The sequence below is a fragment of the Myxocyprinus asiaticus genome, chromosome 22 (genome assembly GCF_019703515.2).
Source record: "Myxocyprinus asiaticus isolate MX2 ecotype Aquarium Trade chromosome 22, UBuf_Myxa_2, whole genome shotgun sequence".
In the NCBI taxonomy this organism is placed as follows: Eukaryota; Metazoa; Chordata; class Actinopteri; order Cypriniformes; family Catostomidae; genus Myxocyprinus; species Myxocyprinus asiaticus.
Genome location: NC_059365.1, coordinates 43949496 through 43972419, shown reverse-complemented (window position 1 = coordinate 43972419; position 22924 = coordinate 43949496). Strand labels below are relative to the sequence as shown.

At 39.5% G+C, this 22924-nt stretch overlaps 1 protein-coding gene across 3 annotated transcripts in view; it reads left to right on the top strand.

Annotated features, from left to right (window-relative positions):
* The window catches only part of LOC127413305 (sorting nexin-25-like), a 149729-nt gene that overhangs the window by 78028 nt on the left and 48777 nt on the right, over positions 1-22924 (top strand). For all 3 annotated transcript variants that reach the window (XR_007892568.1, XM_051650322.1, XM_051650321.1), the window contains exons 6-8: positions 2853-2923; positions 17019-17209; positions 20571-20702. Coding sequence is in view for 2 of the 3 variants with exons in the window: in XM_051650322.1 (XP_051506282.1) it covers positions 2853-2923; positions 17019-17209; positions 20571-20702 (394 nt within the window). In the remaining variant the exon portion in view is untranslated. The remainder of the gene's footprint in view (positions 1-2852; positions 2924-17018; positions 17210-20570; positions 20703-22924) is intronic.

Genomic DNA, 22924 nt, shown 5'->3' with positions numbered 1-22924 from the left:
ACGTCAACGGTACTCTGGATAAATCCACCGGTTCATCCTGCAACAAAACACAAGTCTGGACAGGGGAGACAAAAGAATTAAGACAGTGTGACAAACAGTAAGGACTCCAAGCAAGAACAATGTTGGCTGACCAGTCTGTGTGTGAGTTGTGCGTTACCAACCAAGGATGCCCCAACACTACCGGTGCAGATGGATCAGGTAAAAGAACAACTGCTCCGTATGATTTCCAGAGACGAAGGTGACCGGCTTAGTGGACTGGATGAAGACGGACAGGGGCATGCCACTGAGGGTGTGGGTGGTGATGGGTTAATCCAACTGGACCATAGGAAGCCACCATTTAGAAGTCAAGACGAAATCCATAAAGTTCCCTTCGGCTCCAGAATCTACCAGGGCTGAGACCGTGTGACAGGTAGATCCATACTGCAGCCAGGCCGGGAGAAGTGTCCGAAGTCCAGGGGTTTTGTCCAAAGGTGTTGCATTTGCCAGTAACCCCCTTCCTACTGACAAGTGGTGTCTTTTACCCAGACAGGAAGCAGAGAGATGACCAGACCGGGCACAATGAAAGCATAGTCCATTAACGTGGTGTCGCTGCTTCTCCCTATGTGAAATCTGAGTTCTTCCGATTTGCATGTGCTCTGAGTCGGCCCGTGATTCTGGTGACCTGGCTGAAGAAGCAGACTGGGTAGGATTGCCAGCCCCCCGAGTAGGTGGAGAGCAGCAGCGACAGCATATGGTCAGGTTCTGATCTACTTGGATAGCCAGATCCACTAAATCGTCAAAGCGTGGAGGTAGATCCAAAGGGTAAATTTCATCCTGGATGTCGCCGGAAAGCCCATGCAGAATCTGATCCCACATGGCGTTCTCATTCTACTCACAAGAAGCAGCCAGTGTGTGAAACTAGATAGCATAATATGAGACTCGTCAATCTCCTTGACAGTCTGTATAAGACCCTCGCTGCCTTCCGACCTTGTGCCAAGCGATCAAATGCTCGGTGGAGCTCCTTGGAGAAAATGTGAAAAGAAGCACAACAGGGATGTCTGTTGTCCTACATGGCGGTTCCCCATTCACTGGCCCTTCCGGTGATTAGTGGGATCACACAAGCCACCTTCATCATCTCCAATGGGAAAGCCGAGGGCTGTAACGTGAACAGAGGACAGGGAACATTGTGAAAGGAATGCCCTACAGGATCCCGCTTCATGCAAAACAGGGCTGGAGGGGGGATACGAGCCTCTGAGTGTCCAGAAACATGGAACCGCCAGAGCCGGTGAAGATGCTTCCTGAATGGGGCCAGCATCGGGAGGTAGGCAGAGTTGCTGCACGACAGAGGTGAGCTCAGCAAGCTGCGATGCCATCATCTCCAGAGCTCGGTTAGATGAGGATATTTGATCCTGCTGACGTCCCAGTAAAGCTCCCTGCTGAGAGATGGCGGAGCGAAGAGTAGATTCCTCCGCTGGGTCCATCTTGGCTAGATTGTTCTGTCAGAGAGCGAGAGTGAGACAAAGAGACCCAAGATTAGAGGAACAGCTCAAAGGATTTATTAACAATAAATATTAATTATGACTGTTCTGGTGAAGGTAGAGGATCCCGACTCCGGCTGCAGTAGTGGGAAGGGGGTCTTGGAGATGCTTGCGAGTCATGGTCACGCAAGGGGCAATCCGTGAAGAGTGTGTTCGAAGATGAGTGTGTGCATTGTGGATGTCAGGAATAGATTCGTAGGAATCCTCAGTTGAAGAGTAGTGAGGTGCAGAGAACAACGCCCAGCAGACTAAGGCAATCTTTCTCCCCACACGCAAGCAGAGACAAGGAATTCTCCGTTGAAGATAAGCTGACATGCAGCAAACTGGAAGGCAGCCACACTCCCGACATGCGGGCAGAGACAGGCAACCAAACAGATACACGAGACAGGACCAACTAGGCAGAGAGAGTGAGGTAAGTTACTTTATATCAAATAGCAATCTAGCAAAGATACTGAGAACAAGAAGGGCTTAAGAAGGGAGTGAATTAGAGGAGAACCAGGTGCTGCTAGCACGCTAATTAGTGGCATGATCATTGTTCCCTCGGGAACAATCAATGTTCCCATGGAAACACTGATCATGCATGCCAGCAGCGCCTGCGAGACATTAGGGAAAGAAAATAACAAAACATACAAAACAAACCGACAAACTCACCAGAGCCTTGACAGTTTAACCCTTACATGACTCCTTAGAGTGTCCTGAACAGTATTCAGTTATTGCAAAGTATTATGCATTGCGTAAATTGAATCCAAAAAAGCGAGTCCTCCCATGAGCCCACGGGGTCGCACGAGGTTAATGTGGCCAAGTGTAAATATCCAGAATAAAACTAATAAAAAATCAGACTGGGAACTGATAAATGGACATTGTTTCACTTAAAGCAATAAAGATGAAGAAACATGAAATGGCATTAGCAACACATTTAACTTCTGTAATGCGACATATTTCTAAGTGATTCAAAATATCAAAGTGGAAATAATGTAGGGCAGGTCTTAATTTTAACCATCAGGATTCGATTGGATTGTTGATGTTTGCTATTATGTTATTGGCTAATATTATTTTTCCACATTTGTGGTTACACTCAAGTGGTCAATGTTTGGATGGTTTACATGGTCAAGTTAGCCCTGCTGGTAGATGCCATAACTATATTGTAGAGGACTAAGTAAAGATTTTTTTTTTCCTTTAGAATAATGTGCACTGATGAATTGTGCACAATAAGATTTCATTAACAAAACAAATATGGTGTTCACCCCATTTTTGTTTTGGGTGAACTATGACTTTCATGTAATTTTGGCACTGAGTATTTTTCAGTAAGCAATTGCTCTTTGTTCTTCTCTGCAGGTATCAGATAGTTGTGGAGATCATTCAGGCGACCACTATCAGCAGTATTCCACATTTGAAGAGACATAAAGGTAAGATGCCCTGACAGTCATATCATTCTTTATTTGGGCTGTAAACTCTGGGTCACCACGTTTTTACCCTTTCTTCAGTTAACTGTAAAGACGAGCTTTTAAGGAAGCTCCTAAATCTTCTCTCAGGTTCTGAACAGTTTCTTTGGACTAATTCTGTGCTCCATTTTTCATTTGCCTTCATGTTTTCCAATTTCCTTTAATGGAATCTACACATATCATATACTGTCAATACATCTTCATGATGGACCATCTAAGAACTAACTCTGCCAGTAGTTAAGAAAGGGCATTACGCTAAATTGAGACTCTTATAGCAGCACGACAACACACACACACAAATACATAGCCTTATTTGCTTTGATCTTTCTTGCGCTATTATGGAGCTGTTCTTTCTGATAAGAGCATCTGTAGTTCAGTCTAGCCGTGTGCCTGCTCTGTGACTGACAGGTGGGTAATTACAGTGAAGCGGGCATAAGGTGTGTGCGCGAGGCAGAGGAGCTCTGGTTTCAGATGGTAGGCAAGCAGCAGCCAGCGATAACATTTACTGTGCTGCCTGTAAAACACGTCACCAATTAACTACAGAAATGAAACTCACCAAACACAATAAAGCTGATGTGGGTAAGAATTTTTCAGTGTTAAAATGCTTTCTTTTATTTCACCTTATTATGCAGAGACAACTGTAAGACAGACATACATTGTTTGATTTACCCAAAAAGTATAACTCTGTGGCGCTATCAAAAAGGGATGTACCAATATGGAATTTCTGGGCCAATACGATAACCAATATTTCACAGCTCATTGTGGCCGATACCGATAACCGATATTAAAAAAAAAGTTTTAATTTTTAATCCTTTAACCTGGAACTGCTAGCTAATTCATTAAACGCTTCTCATTTGAAAAATATGGACTTGCTGCTATTTAAGATTTGGCGGATATCACGTGAACCAGAAATGTGCCTTTATTACAGATGAATGCTGATTTAAATGACAAATAAATGACAATACACTTGCATAAATTGTATGGTGCCCATTTATATTATAACCCTAATCACTGTTTACATGATGTTGTATTATGCTAGCAGCCAGAATGCGAGTACAGTGGTGGTTTGTGTGTGTTATGTGCGTCTCATTCACAGATACTTATTTGACACAGTTTGCAGAGATGAGGATCCAAGTGCAGAATTCAAAACCAAAAATACTTTATTAACAAACAAAACTCCCATGAGGGGGGAAAAAACATAAATCACCCCATAGGGGAAAAAGTAATCCAGGAACTGAGGCAGAGGAAGACAAGGAACCAGCACCGACCGGACCAGGCTACGGGAACAGGGATTCAGGACCGACTGGAACACAGAGAACAGATACAGGACAGATTAGAGAACAAGATGAACTGGCACTGGACAGCAAACATGAGGAGAATAAAATAGGGAGAGAAATCAAGCAGGTTAATAATGGGCAGGTGTTACTAATGAAACAATAATGAGCAAGCAAGGAGGCGGGATGTGACGTAAGACAGAGAAGATGTGGCAGATGTGGCGATACAGAAGACAGATGTGGTGATATAGAAACAATAACAAAGCCGCGTGTTTTCACAAGAAGGCAAAACATCTGATTGGCATGAGCTCACATCACCAAGACAACGAGGCGATAGACACTCATGCCAATCGACAAACAAGACAAGACAGGACACTTGTGTGAAAGTTCGGCCACACACACATCTGATACCTTACTGAAGTGACCGAACCTCAGCGCAACATGAAGACAGCTTGCGACCTGGGCGTGCAGCACATAGCAAGCGCAACGCGTGCCCACGGACACGAGAGACAGACACAAAGACCGACATAGATTATTGACACAAGTGCATGCAGCCATGATGACACAAGCGCGATGCACCCACGTCAATAATAGAGGACAAGGAATATGAATGTCTGGGTCCCGACACAGACCGAAACAGAACTAGACAGGAAGTCAGGACCCAGACACCACACTCCAGACATGAAACACAACAGACTGAAAAGCGCACGGCAGGGAATAAAACAGACCGCGCGCTCACACAAAGACAGACATGGGCGGATAGTGCCACGGTCCTGTCAGACCAAAACCCAGACTGACAGAGTGACAGGACCGTGACACTTATTATAGCACACATCTGTGCTATAATAGTTCCACTTATTATAGTTCCACTGTATAACTTATGAAATGTGAACACAACAATCATAATGGAAATAGGTAAAATACAGATCAAATAATCATGAGTCATAACGTTAGAAAAGTCTCAACCCGTAAAATACAACATGCACATTCGTTTCACCCACAAACTAGTGTTTTTAGCCAACTCAGGCCACTCTGTGAGAATTATTTCAAGATAAATGTTCCACAATGCTGATCAGTAAGGAACGATGTGCTATTTCACACATTTTGTTTAATTTTCATGAAGTAATAAGTGAAAAAGATTGCCCCCAAGTAAGATACATACATGTTTTTGCCACATTTTTATTTATTGCCTCATGACTCGTGTAGCGCCATTTCATTCTGCTTTTGAAGCGAGCAAAATGCACTCCAAAACATACAGATGACAGGGAAGGGTCATTAATATTCACGAGGAAAGTGCTTACTGATTGGTCAGTGAGACATTCCGATCCCCTGCCATCCTATATTTCAGAAATGAGCTTGTGAGCCACTCAAACTGAAGCGAGTTTGACACGTGTGTAATGTGGTGACGTTACTGTGAGTACGTGCATTGTGTGTGTATGTGGTGGGTCTCTTTCGCAGTGTACAAAGCACACAGCTGACGGGCTGGCAAGTGTTATGCTGCGTCAAGAATATTAAATGAACCATGTGAAATCTCAACAGCGGTGCTCATAATTCAGCATGACACAGACTTGATGCAGACTCATTGAGTCAAATGACACTCATTCTGTGAAATCTCATTTCTAAAATCATGTCTGCATGCTATGCAAACCTTTAGTCATTGTTTGCATGTCTAAGTAGTTCTTATTTACAATTATTATATTTTTAATTTGTTTGGAGATGTTTTTGGACAGTATGACAACTTTTTTTGTAATAACCTTTTATTGCTTTATCATATCAACACAAATTTTTTCTCAGATACATTCAAGATGATTGGGAACAAAACAAAAGCAGTTTTGTGGAGCCACCTTATTTACACCCAAAGATATATAATGTCAAATAAGAAAAATAAGGGGAAAAAAAGTACATTTGTGGCTAATTTGTTTTGTGATTTTTCAGCAGTTTCTTAGGCTGAGAGTCACAGAATGTATCATAAACTATATCATTAGAACATTTGAAAAGTTTTTCTTACAATGATACCAAACACTTGACCCTCTTTCTTTTTTTCTTTTTCTTTTTTTATTTATTTTTTTTTAAGTTATTAGCCTTTCATTTTGGGTATGCCACTGAAACAGGAAATCTAAAAAAAAAAAAAAAACACAGTCTGAACTAAAAGGGTTAACTTGAGTATTATATTATTGTAATATAATGCTTACTAAAAACAATTAATTATTATTATTATTATTATTATTATTATTATTATATACAATATTAATATGTTCTATAAAAATGTCATAACTTGCATTGCTCTGCTGCCTCTAGCTTTTATTTTGGCAGAAAACTGAAGGAAGACCTTTGAGTTTCTGTGTGTTGAGTTGACAACAGCTTTATGCTCCTCAATTCTTCTGTCCACAAAACCCCTGTGTTATGAAGTTACTTTAGGTTTGCTATAGGGATGCTCCGACCGATCAGCCGCTGATCGGTATTAGCCGATATTCATGTCCTATGACTCGATCAGTAATTTGACAGATCACATACACTATATTGCCAAAAGTATTTGCTCATCTGCCTTTAGACGCATATGAACTTAAGTGACATCCCATTCTTAATCCATAGGGTTTAATATGACGTCGGCCCACCCTTTGCAGCTATAACAGCTTCAACTCTTCTGGGAAGGCTTTCCACAAGGTTTAGGAGTGTGTTTATGGGAATTTTTGACCATTCTTCCAGAAGCGCATTTGTGAGGTCAGACACTGATGTTGGACGAGAAGGCCTGGCTCGCAGTCTTCGCTCTAATTCATCCCAAAGGTGCTCTATCAGGTTGAGGTCAGGACTCTGTGCAGGCCAGTCAAGTTCTTCCACACCAAACTCGCTCATCCATGTCTTTATGGACCTTGCTTTGTGCACTGGTGCGCAGTCATGTTGGAACAGGAAGGGGCCATCCCCAAACTGTTCCCACAAAGTTGGGAGCATGGAATTGTCCAAAATCTCTTGGTATGCTGAAGCATTCAGAGTTCCTTTCACTGGAACTAAGGGGCCAAGCCCAGCTCCTGAAAAACAACCCCACACCATAATCCCCCCTCCACCAAACTTCACAGTTGGCACAATGCAGTCAGACAAGTACCGTTCTCCTGGCAACCGCCAAACCCAGACTCGTCCATCAGATTGCCAGATGGAGAAGCGTGATTCGTCACTCCAGAGAACGCGTCTCCACTGCTCTAGAGTCCAGTGGCGGTGTGCTTTACACCACTGCATCCGATGCTTTGCATTACACTTGGTGATGTATGGCTTGGATGCAGCTGCTCGGCCATGGAAACCCATTCCATGAAGCTCTCTACGCACTGTTCTTGAGCTAATCTGAAGGCCACATGAACTTTGGAGGTCTGTAGCGATTGACTCTGCAGAAAGTTGGCGACCTCTGCGCACTATGCGCCTCAGCATCCGCTGACCCCGCTCTGTCATTTTACATGGCCTACCACTTCGTGGCTGAGTTGCTGTCATTCCCAATCGCTTCCACTTTGTTATAATACCACTGACAGTTGACTGTGGAATATTTAGTAGCGAGGAAATTTCACGACTGGACTTGTTGAACAGGTGGCATCCTATCACAGTGCCACTCTGGAATTCACTGAGCTCCTGAGAGCGGCCCATTCTTTCACAAATGTTTGTAGAAGCAGTCTGCATGCCTAGGTGCTTCATTTTATACACCTGTGGCCATGGAAGTGATTGGAACACCTGAATTCAATTATTTGGATGGGTGAGCGAATACTTTTGGCAATATAGTGTATGTCACAAAAAAAAGACTTGAGCAGCACTGTCAATATTAATATCAATATTATCGTTCATGGCTTTCCTGGACATAGGCATCTCAGTAATAACGCGTGTTACAAGATGTGGTGTAATTCAAACATCTTTATCAAATATATCAAATGGCATTAACAACAGTAGCACCCATAGAGTCCAGAAACATGCGCACTTTCTCTGCCTTCCTTTCATCTCTTGCCCTCATGAGAGAGTGCGTGTTCCCTTCATTAAAGTTTAATCAGCAACAAGTGAAAAACTATTAATACAATAATTACAACTAAATGAAAAGGCAGGGAAGGAATTTATAAATATACAGAATTAAGATACCACAATGTTATGTATTAAATATAATGCAAAAATAAAATATAAATAAAATGAGGAATAATAATAATTACATGCAATATTGACAATGAAATGTCACATTAAGTTTAATTGCACCTATGGTTTATCAGTTTGTCTTCAGTTTGACACTAAGCGTAATTTTTTATAGGGCTTTCTATCTTAATAAAGGTAATATTTTGTTAGCCTTTACCTTTTGTAAAGTCTTATTAAAAGAAGCTTTGTAATAAGCGTTTTAAACTTTTTTTTGTCAGCAAAAACTAGGCAAAGTTATATGTATATGATATTACTGGGAAGAGGAAAATTCAATTAATAGTGACTGTGTGCAGAAAGCTTACATATAGCCAGTTATGATAGAGATCTTGATAAAAGGTGAAATGATCAGGAATGGTATAAGCCGATCAGGTGACAAGAAGATCGGTGATCGGTATTGGCTGTAAAAATTCTGATCGGGGCATCCCATCCCTATGGCGACCAGACATATTTGGAATTACGCAAATGTGCAATTAAAGTAAATCCGGAACACTTTAAATGTTACGTGGTCAATGCATGTAAGCAAGCTGCATAAAGCGAGAAGCACATGCTCAAAGAACCACTCTGAGACCACTGAAAACACCATAGCATAAGCCTCAGGGGTGTTCCGAGTATGGTTTATACGCAACAGATAGAACAGAGCGGCACACATGAGAGCCATACAGCACACAGCTCTGTATTTCAGAGTGTGCTTGAAAGTGAAACAGTGATTGGTCAGTAGCGAACCTTTAAACAGGGTGGGATAGATCAGTTAAGGAAAAGATGGTTTCTAAAGCTCACACAACAGCAGATGAGTATGCTTAATTAACTGTGAGAGGCAAACACGGTAATCACAGTTAAATTACGAATAATTGTGTAGCCCTAACCAATAGTAGATTGGGAGAGTGTTTGGGAAACCTGTTTGAAAACAATCACTGTTTTTGCACTTCAGTTTGGTGATGCTAGTGGTGCATAAATTACACACTTTATCTTTAAATACAAAATGTAATAAAATTAAGTTTATGCATTTGTGGATGCCATGGGCTCTATTATCACGAACTCGCTAGGCGCAATGACCATTATACAATTTTCATGAGTTTATTTTGTAAAGTGCCTTTCCAAAGCTCAAGGACGCTTAACAGAAATTAAACATTAAACAGAGAAATATTTAACAAATATAAATTACAAAACAATGAACAATGGAAGAGAAGCTAACCATATATTAAGCAGGTGAGACACAGGTGAGCAGGACGTGAGCCAACAGTCCCAGAAAGGCTGATGGAGAACATACAACACATACATCAGGTACCGGAGCAGCGCAGGCGAAAACACAATCACATTTATATCGACGTTGCTCGATAGGAAATGGAATATATTAAAGGACTCAGACGTCACAACAACCGGAGAAGAACCTCCTTATTAAATTGCACTTGACTCAACCTATTAACGTTTTGCGCAAGCGATTTCGCCAACCCACTTGCGCCTGGACTTAACGCATGCTTGCACGAAAATATAAATACTTCATGGCCATGCACACTGACTTTGCGTATACGACGTATCGCATAACACTGCGCTTAAGGTGTAGTGCACTTAAAATAGGGCCCTATATGTGCTTGATGATCGTTTAAGTTCAAAACCATAAGCATCAATTCCCCCTTTGCTGCTGCTTCCACTTTTCTGGGAAGGCTTTCCACTATTCTGAATAAATTCTGAATGTAGTAAATGGTTGCAGACACATTCGGACCCAAGAGCATCAGTGATGTCAGGCACTGATGTTGGGCGATGGGGCCTGGCTCACTGTTGATGTTCCAATTCACTCCAAAGATGTTCAGTGGGATTCAGGTCTGGGCTTTGTGCAGGCCAGTAAAGTTCCTCCACACCAGACACAGTACAATATTTCTTATGGTGCTTTGTGCACAGAGGTATTGTCATGCTGGGACAGAAAAGGTCTGTGAAACACACAATGTCCTAGAACAGGAGTCAGCAACCTGTGGCATGCTGAAGGGGTAATCACTGGCGCGTGAGCAAAAGGGTCGTGGTTGTGTCACTGGGCTGTCATTATCATTAACACCTATCTCTTGTTATAGTGATGGCGGAGGGAGACCTGAAAAGGCCGACAAAGAGCATCAGTTGACAGAAAGAGAGGGACCAGAGAGAAACTCTTCCTGTGTGTGTACAGCCCGATTGAGTGACTCGTTTGTGTGTGATTATTTGGCCACTGAGTGCCCTTTTTGTTTGTGTTTTGTGAATGAAGCTGAAGAGTAATAAAATTCTCACGTTGACTGTTTTTGCTGCCTCCTGACTCCTCCATTTGCCCTGAGAATACTATTTCTGTGACAATGTATTTTATTTTGAAGTCACTCTCGCCTTCTTTTTCGGTGAATTGCAGCAAGTTATCGTGTTCACTTTGTGTTGGTCGTGCTGCGCGATTGAGCGGGTGACAGCCTACATTTTTGTTCTTTTATTTGTTGCATTTTGCTTCAGAAAAATATTTGCTGTAAATAAGAAGATACTGCTGTCCATGTTTGACATTTTTAACCCAGTATACTGTACACGCTCCCTAAACCACAGTGTACGGTGACTCTCAAAGCTAGGCTACATAATTAAAGGCAAAGAGGAAACACACATAGTGGGGTAAAAAAGTCTAGGTCAAAATCTAAATCAAACCTTAAAATAAACAAAGTTTCATGATTTTGAAAATGTTAATAAAACAAATGTTGTGACGTAAAATGAATAAGATATATTTAGAAATCAACAAATGTTCCCCAAGAATATGACATCCTAAGAATATGGCAGAGCTGAAGCAGTTCTATGAGGAAGAATGGTCCATAATTCCTTCAGAACATTGTGCAGGTCTAATCCGCAGCTATAGAAAACACTTGGTTGAGGTTATTGCTGCCAAAACAGGATTGACCAGTTATTATATCCTAGGGTTCACTTTTTCCACAGCACTGTGAATGTTTAATGGGATGTATTCAATAAAGGCATGAATGATTATAATTGTGTGTTGTTAGTTTTAGCACATTTGATGAAGATGAGATCACATTATATGACCAATTAATGCAGAAAACCAGCTAATTCCAAAGGGTTCACATAATTTTTATTGCCACTGTATAAGCACTTTTTTACATTTAGACTTTTGAAACACACCTTATAGGCCTAGGACATGCAGTACATAAATGGGATGAAGGGACGGGGGACGGCATAGTGATTAACAAGATAAATTAAAAATGGCTCCATGTCAAAAAGGTTAATGTCCCCTGCCCTAGAATATCATTGTACGGAGAGGAATTATGAATTGTCTTCACTGGAATTAATGGAGTAACCAAACTCATTAATTAGAAAGGGGTGTCAACATACAGTTGAAGTCAGAAGTTTACATACACTAAGGTTGAAGTCATTCAAACTCATTTTTTAACCACTCCACAGATTTCATATTAGCAAACTATAGTTTTGGCAAGTCGTTTAGGACATCTACTTTGTGCATGACAAGTAATTTTCCAACAATTGTTTACAGACAGATTGTTTCACTTTTAATTGAATATCACAATTCCAGTTGGTCAGAAGTTTACATACACCAAGTTAACTGTGCCTGTAAGTAGCTTGGAAAATTCCAGAAAATTATGTCAAGCCTTTAGACAATTAGCCAATTAGCTTCTGATAGGAGGTGTACTGAATTGGAGGTGTTCCTGTGGATGTATTTTAAGGCCTCCCTTCAAACTCAGTGCCTCTTTGCTTGACATCATGAGAAAATCAAAAGAAATCAGCCATGACCTCAGAAAAGAAAATTGTGGACCTCTACAGATCTGGTTTATCCTTGGGAGCAATTTCCAAATGCATGAAGGTGCTACATTCATAATAGTACGCAAGTATAAACACCATGGGACCACGCAGCCATCATACCGCTCAGGAAGGAGATGCGTTCTGTCTCCTAGAGATGAACGTACAGTAGTTTGGTGCAAAAAGTGCAAATCAAACCCAGATCAACAATAAAGTACCTTGTGAAGATGCTGGAGGAAACAGGTAGACAAGCATCTATATCCACAGTTAACAAGTCCTTTATCGACATAACCTGAAAGGCTGCTCAACAAGGAAGAAGCCACTGCTCCAAAACCACCACAAAAAAGCCAGACAACAGTTTGGGGACAAAAACTGTTCTTAATTTTTGAGAAATGTCCTCTGGTCTAATGAAACAAAAATGGAACTGTTTGGCCATAATGACCATCATTATGTTTGGAGGAAAAAGGGTGAGGCTTGCAAGCCAAAGAACACCATCCCAACCGTAAAGCATGGGGTTGGCAGCATCATGTTGTGGGGTGCTTTGCTGCAGGAGGGACTGGTGCACTTCACAAAATAGATGGCATCATGAGGAAGGAAATTATGTGGATATATTGAAGCAACATCTCAAGACATCAGCCATGAAGTTAAAGCTCGGTCGCAAATGGGTCTTCCAAATGGACAATGACACCAAGCATATCTCCAAAGTTGTGGCAAAATGGCTTAAGGACAACAAAGTCAAGGTATTGAAGTCAGCCATCACAAAGCCCTGACAGATAGAAAATTTGTGGGCAGAACTGAAAAAGTGTGTGCGAGCAAAGAGGCCTACAAACCTGACTCAGTTACACCAGTTCTGTCTGGAGGAATGAACCAAAATTCCAGCAACTTATTGTGAGAAGCTTGTGGAAGGCTACCCAAAACGTTTGACCCAAGTTAAACAATTTAAAGGCAATGATAACAAATACTAACAAAGTGTATGTAAACTTCTGACCCACTGGGAATGTGATGGAAGAAATAAAAGCTGAACAAAATCATTCTCTCTACATTATTCTGACATTTCACATTTTTAAAATAAAATAGTGATCCTAACTGACCTAAGACAGGGAATGTTTTCTACGATTAAATGTCAGGAATTGTGAAAAACTGAGTTTAAATGTATTTGGCTAAGGTGTATGTAAACTTCTGACTTCAAATGTACTTTTTGAATGAAAGGCCATGCTCAGCAGCTCACAAACTCAAGGAAAATTATAGATCTGCTTTGTTCTTTTAATGCTTAAACACTATAAAGTCTCTTGGTAGATTTCAGTCATGTACGACTCAAAATGATTCAAAGACTCACTTACAGCACATAAGACGCTCATTTCTTGCCACCTTGTGGCATCTCCAGAAGTGGTCACTGAACTAATCAGTAAATGAAACTGAACAAATATTTGCCGCCCTTTATTTTTGCAGCAAATTTTGTACAGTTTTGCAGTTAAGTTGCCATACTTGAATCACTTAAATCGCTGGAATTGGTGCTTTTACCTTATTCTTAAAAAATATCTCTGGAAACCATGTTAATGGACCAGTGATTGTCTCACCTTTTTCACCCTTCATGAGTTTGCATCCCTAAATAAATTAAAGATTGGTAACCGGGTTGAATGGTTTGACTTGACTAATGCTGTCAACACTACAATATTTGTAAAAATTGAGAAATGTATTTTGCTTTGTTAAGCGGCCTTGAGGCGCTATATAAATAAAACTGTCTTAATAAAAATAAGTATTATTTTTTTTTATTATTATTATTATTTTAAAATGATATTATCTTGTTGTCTTACTATATTGGAGAAAGAGTCCAAATAATGTTACTTCTTGGGTGTCACAATGCTATTGAATGTTACGTTGTTTTTAATAGTGGAAAATCATAAACACTTCACAATGAGGTTCTATTTGATAATATTTTATTAATATGATAAAATGTATTAATCTTGGTAATTTATGAAAATAAAATTATTCATTGTTAGTTAATGTTAGTTCATAATGCAATATGTAATGTAAATGATACAACTTCTAGTTTTAAAAATGTGTTTGTATATTTTAAATTAACATTTAAGATTAATACAGTGGCAAGAAAAAGTATGTGAATCCTTTAGAATTACCTGCATTTATGTAAAAAAAAAAAGTGTTTAATCTGGTTTGATCTTCATCTAAGTTACAACAATGAACAAACACAATCTGTTTTAACTACACATAAATTATTGTATTGTTCTTATACATATAGAATACATCGTTCAAACATTCACAGTGTAGGTTGGAAAAAGTTAACCCCAGGCTAATGATGTCAACAAAAGCTAATTCGAGTCAGGAGCTGGCAAACCTGGCATCCAATTAATGAAACGAGATTGGAGATTGGGGTTAGAGCTACTACTTTAACTTATAAAAAGCACAAACGTTTTGAGTTTGCTATTCAAGAGAAGCATCTGCTGATATAGACCATGGATTTACAGGGTTTTGTTGTTATGACAATTAAGTTATATTTGATACAACTTTACACAGATAAGGTTAGTAAGTGGTTTTATAACTAAAATAATATTATCATGTATATTGTTTATATCTTTTGATTATAATTAAGAAACTACATGTATTTTAGCATTTATTGACTGGCCCCATTTACTTCCATTGTAAGTGCTCTTACTATAACTGTGAATTGAGTCAAAGGGATGTGAAAAGATTCTGTTTACTTGTACAAATATAAAACTACTAACTATTTTAAAGTGTTACCAGAAAATGATTTGGTAACATGGTTGCTCACAAAATGTGGAAATTAATGTTTGATTATTGAAATAATAACTCGCAGTATTTTCTGCAATTAATGCCAATTCATCAGATTACAGTATGTCAATTATAACATTTTCATATGTCAGATTTGAATTTTTGGATACAGATTGGAGTGTTTAAAACTAGATACTTCTAATGCATTGTTAATTTTATGTTAGCTTATGGTTTAGTTTTAGTAGTTTAGTGTAGAACATCTGTTCTTTTTACAAGGAACACCTTTTTATTGCTTTAAGAAAATAATTAGACACTAATTTGTACCCTATGCGTGGCTAGTTTCTTTTAAACAGCCAAGATTCCTATTCATTAATTCACTAGTAAAAGCCAATCCGTTGTAAACAGATCTGTCTGTATTTTGTCAACTTCACAAACGTGGCATATACAGTACATGTTACAATGGCCAGCTAATGAACCATATCTGGATATAAATGTGGTGGTTTACTTTGAATAATCAGGTAGTTTATTACAAGAGCCAGACATAGATCAATGGAGATTGATAAAGCTAATTAATCCTGCCTTTGTTTCCATGTTGGATTAATGAAACCCTTTTTTAATGCACATGGTGAGAAGCATTAGTGTTATTTTAGTCCTCGCAGTCAGTCAGGAAGTGGTTGTTTATTTGCCGTCATGTTTTCCGTCTTCTGCCAGCCAGTAATGGGCAAATCTATAAATGTGCCTGCTGCTTCATCACAAAGACATGGCTGTCACAGGCAGGAATGCAAGGAGAGCAGCTGCGAATGTGCCTCCTGTGCTTCCACCGGAAGATGCAGTGTGCTGAGATGACTGCCAGTTCGTGGTGATTGCTCATATTTTCAGACTCAATCTGAGTGTTGGGAATTCTAGCTGAATGCTACAGGTGGCTCTTTCTGTTCAAACTTCACAGGTCAAAAAGTAAAAACTTTTTCCTGTGAGCTGCTTCATGATCCCAAATTCACATAACATTTCTTGTTGATGTCTTTTGGTCCAGTGGGCAGCAGCATGCAATGAATCAGCTGTTAATACTACTTAAATCGGGAATTCAGGAATGATGTTTGAATACAATTGTTCAGGCATTGCGATCAGAAAATTAGGTGACTTATTAAAAATAAAAGCGAATAATTAATAGTAATAGATACATGAAATATGCTTGTTGCTGTATAATTTTACAATGCTTAAAATAATACTTGGTGTTTTTATTTTACTTGATTTGATAAAGTTTAATGTGAGCATGCAAAACTAGTAATAGTAATGCTTTAAGTGTATGTTTAAAGTAGGTCTGGGTGATATGGCTACAAAATTATATCAAATATTTTTCAGCCTATTGACGATATTCAATATACGTATATCTCTATAATCTATTTGCTCTGAAATGGTTTAATGTGGGGTTTTTTTTTTTTTTAAATCAGAGGAACCATCATTTCATCCAAACAGCCATTGTTGACAAGTAGATTCAATAATTCAAGGCATTGAATAAAAATCTATTTAAAAATAAAAGGCCTGTTTCCCACAGTTTTTCACTAAATGAACACTAGGGAGCATAAAACGTAATAATTTTCATTGATATGCACTTTTATAGTTATATTTTATATACAGTGATATACACAATATTGCTTAATTTTATATCGTTAGCAATATCATAGCGATTGTGCATACTCAATATATCGCCCAGCCCAAGTTTAAATGTATTCCATATCCCTTTCCTTACAGAAATCTGATATATCACCATTTAAACTTTTTATTTGAGAAATGTTACATGTATGAATTAAGTATTTTAAAATATACATTATGGCTTGGATGCATAGTATGTGACTTTTTTTTTTTTTTTTTTTTCTCAGTGGAAACCATACATGAACATACATACAGTATGTGTTTTACATATATTGTTATACATCAAATTTCTGTATGGGTTTCACCTGAAAACTCAAATGGAACTGAAAAAATGAATTTACATTGGACAAAACAAACAAACTAAAAAATTATCCTGAGATGATACTCTGCTGACTCATATTAAAAGGCCACCATACACCTATATAGTTACAGGGTTGACTATATCTCTCTCTATATATATTTCTCTATCTCTGCAGACAGTAAAGGGAAAGAGGCCGCTGCACTGAAGGCCGATCTTTTACGTGCCAGAAACATGAAGCGTTACATTAACCAGCTCACGGTCGCAAAGAAACAATGTGAGAAACGGATCCGGCTCCTCGGAGGTCCAAACTACGAACAGCAGGAGGATGGGGCCCAGGACGAGGTGGATGGTTCTCAGGGCCAACGGGTACTAAAAGAAATTACCTTCACACTATATTTTGAAAGCTCTGAAAGTAAAGTGCAAGTTCCCTACATGCAGAGAAAGAGTAGATTTACCATGCCCAAGAAAAATTCTGTTCACTCTTCTAAGAATGTGGTTTATTATTGTTGCCACCAGCTTTTTACACAGCAACCAGCCATGCTGCCAGATAAACCTAAATAAAACTAGATTTTATTTAAAGATTTTTTTGAAGAAAACATAAGTGGTGCTTGCCTGGGAAAAACCCGCCATCACCATTAATATGGCTAGATCCTTTATGCTAGATAATCTCTAAGACAACAAAGACAAACGTCTCAATTCTGCTCAGATTACTGCTTCTGAAAGTCACAAGTAGCCACAAACTCTATATCAGCTCTTACCTTAGGCTGTTTTTTTTTTTTTCTCTTCATAATGAGCCATTTTCTACTTGTCTGTAGGATTTCTTGGGTAAATTCTCCAATGTAATGTCTCAGATGTCCAGAACAAATTAAGTCCAGCTTCATCGATTTATATTATTACCAAAATACAGTTGAAGTCAGAAGTTTACATACACCTAAGCTAAATACATTTAAACTCAGTTTTCACAATTCCTGACATTTAATCATAGAAAATATTCCCTGTCTTAGGTCAGTTAGGATCACTATTTTATTTTAAGAATGTGAAATGTCAGAATAATTGTAGAGAGAATGATTTTGTTCAGCTTTTATTTCTTCCATCACATTCCCAGTGGGTCAGAAGTTTACATACACTTTGTTAGTATTTGGTAGCATTGCCTTTAAATTGTTTAACTTGGGTCAAATGTTTTGGGTAGCCTTCCACAAGCTTCTCACAATAAGCTGCTGGAATTTTGGCCCATTCCTCCAGACAGAACTGGTGTAACTGAGTCAGGTTTGTAGGCCTCCTCCGTGCTCGCACACGCTTTTTCAGTTCTACCCACAAGTATTCTGTCGGTATGAGGTCAGGGCTTTGTGATGGCCACTCCAATACCTTGACTTTGTTGTCATTAAGCCATTTTTGCCACAATTTTGGAGGTATGCTTGGGGTCATTGTCCATTTGGAAGACCTGTTTTGCGACCGAGCTTTAGCTTCCTGGCTGATGTCTTGAGATGTTGCTTCAATATATCAACATAATTTTCCTTCATGATGCCATCTATTTTGTGAAGTGCACCAGTCCCTCCTGCAACAAAGCACCCCCACAACATGATGCTGCTACCCCCATGCTTCATGGTTGGGATGGTGTTCTTTGGCTTGCAAGCCTCACCCTTTTTCCTCCAAAAATAACAATGGTCATTATGGCCAAACAGTTCCATATTTGTTTCATCAGATCAGAGGACATTTCTCCAAAAGAGTAATATCTTTGTCCACATGTGCACTTGCAAACTCTAGTGTGGCTTTTTTCTGGTGGTTTTGGAGCAATGGCTTTTCAGGTTATATTGATACAGGACTCGTTTTACTGTGGATATAGATACTTGTCTTCCTGTTTACTCCAGCATCTTCACTTGGTCCTTCGCTGTTGTTCTGGGATTGATCTGCACTTTTCGCACCAAACTACATGAATCTCTAGGAGACAGAATGCGGCTCCTTCCTGAGCAGTATGATTGCTGCGTGGTCCCATGGTGTTTATACTTGCATACAAATGTTTGTACAGATGAACATGGTTCCTTCAGGCATTTGGAAATTGCTCCCTAGGATGAACCAGATTTTTTTTCCGAGGCAAAGAGGCACTGAGTTTGAAGGTAGGCCTTAAAATACATCCACGGGTACACCTCCAATTGATGCCAATTAGCCTATCAGAAGCTAACTGGCTAATTGCCTAAAGGCTTGACATCATTTTCTGGAATTTTCCAAGCTGCTTAAAGGCACAGTTAACTTACTGTATGTAAACTTCTGAATTCTGGAATTGTGATGGTCAATTCAAAGTGAAACAATCTGTTTGTAAACAATTATTGGAAAAAGTACCTGTGTCATGCACAAAGTAGATATCCTAAATGACTTGCCAAAACTGTAGTTTGCTAATATGAAATCTGTAAAATCTGTGGAGTGGTTAAAATGAGTTTAATGACTTCAACCTAAGTGTATGTAAACTTCTGACTTCAACTGTATGTACTCCGCTACAGATGATGAAATATTATACATACAAAATGATACCGATATTATACAATTATAATAAATCGCATTATTCATGAGGATCACGGCTTTCCAACAACACTTAGTCTAAGCTTTTAGTCCACTCAGGCTGAGATTCTCGATGAAACAGTGGGGAAGGTGCATGGCATCACAAAATAGACTGAATATCTATGGAGGAGGTCATAGCGAGTGCTCAGCTGTGTTAGAGCGCCACCAACAATTTAGATCTGTATATTGTGATTGAAGGTGATAGAGGAAAATGTCTTTTTCCTAGGATTTGCTGCCATCTAGTGGAATGAACTAACACTTTTTTTTTTTTTTTTTTTGGAGGGACATAGAGCAAACAGAGCCTGAATCACATGCTTTCAAAGACAGGATAAATACATGTTCATCATAAGTTTGTAAACATACAATATTTATGAACTATTATAATTGAAGTAATTTTTACTTGGTTTTCTGTGAAATTATACCAATATTTTGTATTTAGTTCACTGTATTTGTGTAAGTTGAGCTTTTGAATTTGGGTTTTTGAAAATATGCTGAAGAGGTTAAATAAAACATTCGTATTTTGTTCATATAAAGCATTGAATTTGGATCTTTTACTGGTCAGCCATGAGTAGATTTAAGCTTCCATTAAAGAATATCACTTATGCTATTATGTGTGAGTTTCTCTGCTCAATGGAGAAATGTGTAATGATAGGGAGGGCCCTGCTCACCCTACAGTTGGTCGTATGACAGACTGTTGTTGTTGCAGTAGCTCTAGGCTGTTCTGCTCCGCACAGTCAGGCCTGTCTCTGAATGTATCTGCAGGCCGAGCTGTAATGAACCCAGTGAAGATCAGTTCCCTGACATAAAGCTCAGTGAGTGTGTTGGTTTGTTAGTCACTAACAGGCCATATCTCCCGCTCTGCAGGCGTTCTTAAAACAAACAGAACCCTCAGTGTTTAGAGTTCAACAACATAACCTCTTGGTTAAAGGAGCTTGTCCCCATTATCAGTGGACCTGAAATGCTACAGAAGTGTAGTGTACAAAGCAGAAATATGTGCTCTTTAAAATATGAGGAACAAACTCACCATCTGACAGCAGTGTTGCTGGTTAATGATGCAGCCTTTTCAAGATTATTAATCTGCAGTGTAGCTTTTTTTTTTTTTTGTGTGTGATTTATGAAGTGTTTGTAGTAATAAAAATATGGTGGTGTTCATTTTTGTCTCATCATCTCACAGATTCTTCAGTTTGAGGAGATCATGTCGAACTCAGTGTACCGGGAGCATTTCCGTGTCTACATGGAGCGTGTGGATAAGAGAGCTCTGATCAGCTTCTGGGAACTGGTGGAGATGCTCAAGTGCGCCAACAAGGTCAATCAAAAACTTCAACACACCAGCACAACCTTCAGCTCAACATTTCTGATCATATTAGATCTGCTGTCATTGTCACGTCTTAAAGTCTTTTCTGTACCACCATAATCTCATTGAATATCAGTATTATTGCAAAATGTTTTTGCCTTGTCATGTTGAAAAATAAAAAAATAAATTAAAAAAAAAACATTATCACTTACAAATTAGGAAAAGTAGAAGCAATATTAAAGTAAAAGTGACAACGTCATGGTTATGAGTGTAAATTTGTTCCCTGAAAGAAGGCCACGAGAGGCTAAATCAGTAGCTGACGCTATGGGAGCTCCTCCTAGGGGCGGTTACCTTAAACCTGTGCCATCACACCAATTTGATTGGCTAGTGTCGCGTAGTGCTCTGTCTTATGCTTGCGTCATCACGGGCATATAAAGCAGAGCCCAGTGCCACACCATCGGAATTTTCAAACTGAAGGGAGGAGTGGGCCTCTCCCTTTCCCTTAACAGTGGAAAAATCAGTAGTGCAGCACATCTCGTTCCCTCCTTTCAGGGTACCAAGGTTACACTCATAACCGAGAAGTTCCCTTTTAAGTTGGTCACTTTCAGCTACTGGCACAGCGTCACACTATGAGAGCCTTGGCAATGACTCCTAGTCAACAGGGTAGTAAAAAGGCTTTGTTATTACCACCCCTTCATATTGAAAAATAGGAAGTGGAGGAGGACTGCAAGGAGCTCCAGGCAATTTATATGTTATGCAGTTTGCGCACCTGTCCTGGTGCCAGATGCCGGACGTCCTTCACGCAGGGCTTCCCAGCCTGTGTTGGACATATCTGTGGTGACAACTTTTATGTCTGGCCATCTTGGCGAGTGTCACACATTGAGCTAGCAGCAACCAATCATCATGAATGTGTGAGGAGCCAGGGGAAATCCGAAGGGTAGGACCTTGAACTGGAATGCATTCCCCTCAAAGGCGAATCTCAAGAATGGCCTGTGTCAAGGGACAATGTTCACCTGAAAGTATGCATCTTCCTGGTCGATTGACACAAACCAGTCCAGAGGGTGGACATGAGACAGGATCTGCCTCCAAGTTACCATCTTGAATGGAGACAAGGGCCTCAAGTCCAGTATGGGCCGTAACCCAAGTTTTTTGGGGGCTTTCAAAAAATAACATCTGTAAAAGCCTTTCTGTTCTTATGTCAGTACGTTCTCCATTACATCTTTGGCAAGGAGATTCTGTAACTCTAAGCATAGAATTTGCGCTTCGCGAACTGAAGGAGGCCTTTTTTGGAGCTTGAGTAGACTGGTCACGATCAGGAAGGCGAATCTCAAGAACGACCTGTGTCGAAGGACAATCTGCACATGAAAGTATGCATCTTTCAGGTCAATTGACACAAACCAGTAGAGTTACCATCTTGAACGGAGACTTCCTAAGTGTCCGATTTCAAGGGCCTCGAGTCCAGTATATACCGTAGCCCACGGCTCTTTTTGCCATTCAAAAAATATGTAAAAGCCTTACTGTTCATTTTGTTTGTTCTTTCAGCACTCGTGTCTGTCGGACATAGTGATATATCGCTCACAAGGTGAAAAACATTTGCAAAACATTTTTGCCTTAAAGACTTTGTTTCAGCATAGGGCTCTTTCAGTATCTTAATACACTCTTATAAAGAAACACTATGCAAGTATTTTAAGGATACACTTTTTTTCCAGATCACGCAGGGTGAAGGAGTTCTACTTGCTGTCCGGGTGCAGATTAAAATGACGAAGCATTGGTTTAGGGTTCCAGAGCATGAGAGATGTCTATGCGACCCTGAAAGATGTGTGTTGCTGGGCTCTGGTTTATATGCCATGCGATGATGCAAGCATAAGTCGGAGCGCTAAGTGTCACCAGCCAGTCAAATTGGTGTGATGGTAGAGGGTTTCACAGTCACCACCCCTAGGAGGAGCTCCCATAGTGTCAGCTACTGATGCAACGTTGAAGTGACTGACTTGAAAGGGAAAGTCTTTTAAGTTATATTAAAAGGTTTTATTGATAAACTGCTATAAAAACAGCACTGCTTTGTCACTGTTTTGTTAAATAATGAAAAATTGATATTGTAAAAAAGACAATGAAAGTTGCATAGGTTCTTTCAGGTTTTTTTTTTTGCTGTTTTGTTGAATAATAAAAGGTTGCACCCTTCACTGAGAGAAAATTTAACTGAATTCACTTTTTGTCAGTAGGTCTACATTGTGTTG